The 7,119-nt window shown below is 39.6% G+C and overlaps 1 protein-coding gene across 1 annotated transcript in view; it reads right to left on the bottom strand.

Annotated features, from left to right (window-relative positions):
* Positions 1–3,906: 3,906 nt before the first annotated feature.
* Positions 3,907–7,119, bottom strand: part of mvb12bb (multivesicular body subunit 12Bb) — a 40,517-nt gene continuing 37,304 nt past the window's right edge. The window contains exon 10 of the mRNA XM_039802122.1: positions 3,907–4,079. Within this exon, the coding sequence (XP_039658056.1) occupies positions 4,038–4,079 (42 nt within the window). The 3' untranslated portion in view covers positions 3,907–4,037. The remainder of the gene's footprint in view (positions 4,080–7,119) is intronic.

Here is a 7,119-nt window from a genome sequence, read left to right as displayed (position 1 = left end):
GCATGCACTAGGCTGAAGGAATCACATTGGGAAGCACCAGTTCTACGCTTCCTGTTTTTTTTTTCTTGTTATGAAAATAGGAATAATGTGAACATTAGGCTTTAGGTCTTCTGTCAATGTGATTTGCTGCATCACCTGCCTGCGCGTCTGTTCACCGTGGGTCCAGGTCTGGTCTGGACCTGCTTTGACAGGTTTCCTGCCTTCACTCCTTCACCTCTCTCTGTCTCTGGTCACCCCTGCTCAGGGGGGAAACGGGGCTGTCAGAGGGAGAGTGGCAGGCTAAGCCTGTCTTAACACAGCACCTCAAACCACCTCATAAATACAGGCTTCCTTTTCCAATTTCCAAGCGGCCCATCCACCTACATGCTTACACGCTGCTCCGTGTCATGGGCCGGGGTGTGAGTTTAAAAATGACCACGGGACATCTGGCCCGACTCGCAGAGGGGTGGGGCTTTGATGTGTTGCTCTGCAGTTCAGAGTGGGCTTCGACGTGGGCTGAGCCAACGCAGCAGTGCTGACTGAGGAGTCTTAACCCTTGCGTTGTCTTCCCGTCCACCATGAATGTGTTGTCCTTCCGTGTCAAAATTGAAAATGAACTTCTTTGGGCACTTTTCTCGACACTTTCTTTAAATTCATGGTCATTAAACCTAATTTAAATGACATTATACCTTATTTTTGAGTTAAAAAACAGCAGAAATTATGCATTTTTTTGACTAAAGTTAAGATCAGAGGATGTTGAGTGGCAAACTTGACACCATTCATTTTTTTTCTTCCAAATGCTATAAAATTGAATAAAATTCAATGAAAGTAATCATTAATTCTACCTGCGAAGATTGCTATATGGGTTCCATACAACATACATCATGCATCTATGTTATTTTTGGGCAATTTGGTTGTAAGAAACCCATATTTCTGATATAAAAAATCTTTGAAAACGGGTCAAATTTGACCCTAGGACAACACAAGGGTTAAGTAGGCCTGGTAGCGTGAGAGATAACAAGGGAGTTTAAAAAGATGCCCTGAAACTGATTTGCCATACGTGAAACGCTTAGACACACAACAGCCCTAAACTACTCCTCTAGCCTTTACTTAACTGCTGCATAGCACCACAGATGCAAAAAAAAAAGGTTGTTTCCATTTTCATTCTAAAAAATGTGGTCTCTGAAAAGCACTATTATTTTCCATATCATAAAGTGGAGTGAAAGGAAAAGTGAAACCATGTGAGGCAGCTTTTTGATGGGCGAAGCTGGGCAGGGCTCACGAGGCAGTTGTGGTTCTGAAAGCTCTGTGCCCATCTGGAGAGTTTGGCCACACCGCTTCTCCTTAGCATGAACGCACAACCGGTAATCAGCTTCATCTCAACACTCTGACACCCATCTGAGCGTCAGACTACCTGCTCATACCAGCAACACCAGCAACATGAATGCATGAATGAGCACAAGTGTTATAGTTTAAGTTCTGCAGAAAAAAATGGTTGGCAAAATTCTATATTTTTTGTAATTTTCAACATTTCCAATGAAAATACCAAAAGCAACAATGCAGTAGTCTGTATCTTGGTTACTTTTCAACCCAAGTCTAGCAGTAGCACTCAGCCCCAGGCCAATTTGTTCTGAAGACGTAAATCTTTCAAAACAGACGAAGAATATACACTTCCAAGGAAGAGGATTAGGGCCACATGTGAGTTTAAAGTCAGAATTCAGATATTTTTTTTTTTCAATTCTGACTTTAAACTCAAAACTCAAATACATTTATTATATATGTTTCACATGTGGCCCTAATCCTCTTCCGCACACTTCCAGTTTAAGGAAAAGTCAAAAAAGTCAAAAAAAAAAAAAGACTAAACATTACTCAAACATGAATAAACAGTACATTTGTTAGGAACTATTTTCAGCTGCGGATTTGGTGCGCTAGTGAAGTATTTACAGCAGCAGGAGAGAAGTTTGTGGGATGGACTCAAAATAAACTACAGTGAACGTTTCACCCAGTGGAACGACGACGCGGCTCATTTAGGTGACTTTGGACAACAAAGGAGCTCCACGGCTCAAGCTACTTTATCAAACTTTGGCTCCACAGACAATACTTGTTGGGAAGATTCCTCCATTGTTGTTCTTTTTGTCTTTTCATGGGAGATTTATAATAATATATATTTTTTATTTTTTTTATTTTAGAATATAGGTTTATCCTTTATTGCAGTTGTGCATCTCTTCTTTTAATTTCACACACCAACTAACATGACTTCATACACTATCTGCTATGAACTACATCCAGTCTAAACACTGGGAGATGTAACAATATAATCAAAAAAAGCTGAAACAGATTTGGTGGTTAGTAATAATAGTGATATTATTACTTGTTGTGATGTTTTTTCTCACATGTATCAGTCCAAAGACTACTGGTAGAACATTGAGTTGTGCTTGTACAGCCTGCGTGAATCTGGGTACATATGGCTGTATACTGTACATATGTAGGCTACTGTTACTGTATGCGCAGCATGGAGGAAGGCTGTCGGAGCCTGTCACTGTGCTCTAGGGCATCGCTGATATGAGTGTCACCTTCATGAAGGAGCGTGAAAGCTGCTCCCTCCCTGCAGAGGATTCTTCAGACCGTCGCTCTGATTTCAGCGGCAGAACAGAGGAGTTAACGCGAGCGCTCGCAGAGGGTTGTCATCTGCTGTACGCTTCATTAAACACCTGTGAATACCAGAAGCCATTAGGAGTTTTGGCTAGGAAAAAGAAAAGAAAGAAGAAGAAATACCTGCATCGTCAGCAGAATCCATAAGTTCACAGACTTACCAGGAGGAGAGTCTGATTAACAACGGGGGACATTAATCCATTAATGAGTTTCTGATACTAATTACACCTGCGAAAATGTGCAAATGGATCTGACAATTCCATTAGTTGCAAATGACACATGTAAGCAAGAGTGAGAGGATAGTGATGTTTTGGTATCCAAGTGTAAAGTCGGCTTCTGAATCTGGCAGGCTGTTGTTTGGTTCGTTAAAGAGAAAAGAAATACTCACTTTAATAAAGAAATATTACGCGTCCTTGGATATTCAGTCAAAAATGAGGGTTTTTCGATATTAAAATACCGCAAAAACTCCACGAAATGGTAATTTTTTTTCTGCTGTCATTACAACAATGAAGTGAACAATACAGCAGAATAATTAATAATAATTCCCTTTAAATAAAGACATTTTTATCATAAATTTTTGCAGAAAAGGCACAAACTGTTGCAGAAACAATTCACCCCAATGCGGGAAATTAAGTGTTTGACGCTCAAAATGTTATGGTGGACGACCCCCAGACCCCCAACCCCCAGTTATAAAATGTTCAAAGAAAACTTTGAAATACCATATATTAATAATAAGTACTAACCTATTCACAGAGCTGAAACTTAATGTTGTGCTCTAGTCTCAGGAGAGGCATCACTGCTGACGTGGGCGGGCGTCTGGGGTAAATAAAGAAGGCTCTGCTCGCTGTTGCTACACGCTGCCCATGATGAACTGGGTGATGGAAAGATGCTTCATCAGAGGGGCCTGTTGGCGTGTGATGATGATGATGATGATGATGAGGCTGCTTCTTGTCTTTTGTCCTCCCTGACTGCTACTCACTGACAGCCCCCCCCCCCCCTCCACCCGCTACTCTGATGAGCACAATGTGAGTCACAGCTAACAGACTTTTATGAATTCATCCGTCCGGGGATATTAATTAAGTTTGGTTTATTTTGGGCGCGACACTTATTGTGAGACCCATCGGCGCTGGCTATAAGCTAAGACAAAACACATTTAGAAAAGTCACTTTCAAAACAAGTATGTTGTACATTTTATCTTCAAAAATTTAATGCACATACATTGTACATTGTCAAAAATAACCCTACTTTAAGTTCTGAATCATAGAATCTATCGAGGTAAAACTACTCTTTTTGTGTGTGTTGAATTACACAATATACAGCAGTGGTGCATCCCAAACTTTTTCTTCCTTTCATTAGTACGTTATTCCATCTTGTATGTGTAGTGTCTCGGTCTGCCGGGGTGACAGTTACACAGCAACGCTTCGCTCTGTGCTGAAGTTGTAGTAAAACTGAAAAAAAGAAGAAAAAAAATGACACACTGATGAGTAAACACATATTGTCATAACAGGACAAAATCATCATTAACCTGCATCATGTTAATCATGAATACACTATACATTATTAAATCAAACTGACGATCGTTTAAAGAACCCTCTGAATGTTTTAAACATGGTATTACGTTGAACTAAAGAATTACAGATGGATTGATTTCATATTATTCCCTCCACGTTGAAGCTACAGGCCTGCAGTACAGCAGAGCTGATTAGACCATTGTCCCGAATGAAGGTTGAGGAAATACAAACAAATACTGCCCCCTTCTGGCATGTCATGGGCATGACTCTTTAACAAGCAAAAAGGGCTTTGAACTCAGATTCTCGGCTTATGTGGCATTACAAGTTTTTTTTTTTTTTTTCGATTGCTAAACGACAGTGGGCACAACTGGAGTCACATCTGCAAAACTCAAACTACAGTCTGCACTACCAACAGTCACCTGAGCTAAACAGTTCACATCTCCTGCAAAACTCATTCAAAACAACACAACTCTTCACACACGTCTCTCTAACAGGCTCAGTGCAGCATAACACTACGCACAATCCTCACTGAGATAACACACAACGTCACTCAGAACACACTGAGAGTAAAAACACTAGCATCAAACACCAATACAGAAATTACAAACTTTCTCGTCTTTACAGTTGGAACAATTTGAGTGACACTACTCAATAGTTTATTTTAGGAAAAGATATAGATTGTATAATATACCAATTTTTACATATGGTAAACAAGAAGGAATGAAAAGCAGTTTTCTTCAATATAGTATTTTGTCTCTAGTAATTTATGGAATTACTGGGAAAAAAACTAAAGGTACGTAACAGTAACAGGGTATATAAGTAATAGTGTGACTAATCCTGCCTCTCTCCAGCATCATGTGGCAAGTTTTCTTCATCACATTGGATGTCTGCATCATCTCTAAATACAAATGAATGTGGTGTTTCTATTGCTTTCACCTCTATTACTTTCTGAAAAAACAGTAAGAATGCAGTTTTACTATTGTAAAGATATAGTGTTTTTCACAATTTTTGTATTTATAGCTGTGTATATAACCTCAGACATCTTACCTTGACATGTTGGTATCTCTGCTCTTTTGCCTGTTTCTCTCAAACGGTACAGTGTCTAATTGTTTCATCCTTGTTTGGTGTGTTCAAGCAATGAAAAACGAACTACAGTTTGGTCCACATGAACTGCTGCAGTGCAGACTGTAGTCAGAGTTTTGCACATGTGACTCCCGTAGTGCCCACTGTCATTTAGCAATAAAAAAACTAAAGGCAGGAAAGTGTGCAATGTTTTGACTCGTTTTACTGATTTAACTGTTTTTTTTGTTTTTATCTGGTTTTATATAATTTAGTCAACATATTCTTATGTACGTCTGTATGATTGCTGTCTTTTTCTGTTGCACTGCAAGTGGCTGTTGGAGAGCAGTTTTTCATTTTTCTTTATGTTTGTAAGTACACAAGAAACTATGACAATAAATAAATATGAATCTGGTTCTATAAATCATTTTACTCCCCTTCATTAAAAAAAGATGCACTTTTGGTATCCTACTGAGTAGACAATGTAAACTTTGGTGCCAGAAGTCTATTTTGTCCCAAACCCAAATATTAGAAATGGAGGTAACACCATTCAAAGGTCAAAGGAAACGACAGATGGCTTTTGGCCCGGATGCTGATCTAAAGGCCACAGTGTGACAGATCCACAGTACTAATTATTTCTTTGTTAATGTTCATATAAAATGCAGTGCTCAGCTATTGACTTAGTCAGTGTTTTGGGTCCACAGCAATCACTCTTAAGTTACCTCGCACAAAAATGATTCCTGGGTTTCACACAGAGAGGTATACAGATGTTACATTTGGGAAAAAGAAAGCACTGGCATCACACTGGTATTCGGTATCACAAGATACCCCGAGTTAAAGATGCAGTAGGTAAGTCTTATAAAACTAACTTTCTGTCATATTTGCTGAAACTGACCCTATGTTCCAGTAGAACTACATGAATTATGTAAAAAAAAAAAAAAAGACAGCTCCTCTGGCACCTCCTACAGCCTGTAGTGCCATTGGCAAAATTCCACCGCTCCCGGTCGATTTTCTCCAATCAGGGCCACAGGGGTGGTCTATCTGCCTGTCAATCACTGCTCAGGCACGTACACCGTATATAGCGTTCTCCCTCCCCCTCCCGCGCACGAGCTGCAGAAAAGTTTTCCAAAACTCCGTGAATAATGGAGTGGCTTTTCAGAGGTGGCGTGGCTGCAGGATTTTAAAGATCTGAAGAACGATGCAGATGTAGCCACATTTCCTCTCAACAGGTAACATAATTAACATGAGTGATTTATCTTTCACTTGGTTATTAGTAGTCAAAAGTCCACAAAGCTACGTTGGTGAGGATGATAGTAATATTAGCACAGTGGTCGGTCTGATGTGATGCTGAAATGGCTAACGCTAGCCTGCTAGTTAGCATCGTTTTACTGTTGGTGAGTAAAGTTAACGTTGTGTTAGTGTTTAGTTATTGAACATGTTGTCTGTCTGACAACAGTTCTGTCGCACTCCCTTGTGTGGGAGGGGCTTAGGAAACAGTTTGGGCTGCAGCAGAAAGGGGGGAGGGACTGAGAAGTTGTCGATGTTCAAATTTGTTAGCAAAGTCCTGGCTCTTCACAATCTTACCTACTGCAGCTTTAAGGTATGAGAATCAGCATCAGAAGAGAAAAAGTTGGATCGGTGCATCCACAAAAATATTAGCAGTTCCAAGAAGTAACTCAGACATATAATTTTACATAATCCTTCTCCCAAAATCGATTCTATAAATCCAAGTGGTTTAGAAATCGAAAGAAAGGTCCTAAGACAAATGACAAAGGCAATTCAAAATAATCTACAATAAAAACAAAGTATACTGTTTAGTTTACGGTCAAACTGTTATAAAAATAATAATACAACATGATTTTGTTGTGGGTGCAGATTCACTGGCCAATCAGGGAAGTTTTAAGACACAAAGTGGGGC

Source organism: Perca fluviatilis, chromosome 6 (assembly GCF_010015445.1).
Source record: "Perca fluviatilis chromosome 6, GENO_Pfluv_1.0, whole genome shotgun sequence".
NCBI classification, from domain to species: domain Eukaryota; kingdom Metazoa; phylum Chordata; class Actinopteri; order Perciformes; family Percidae; genus Perca; species Perca fluviatilis.
This window is presented reverse-complemented; position numbering and strand designations above follow the sequence as displayed.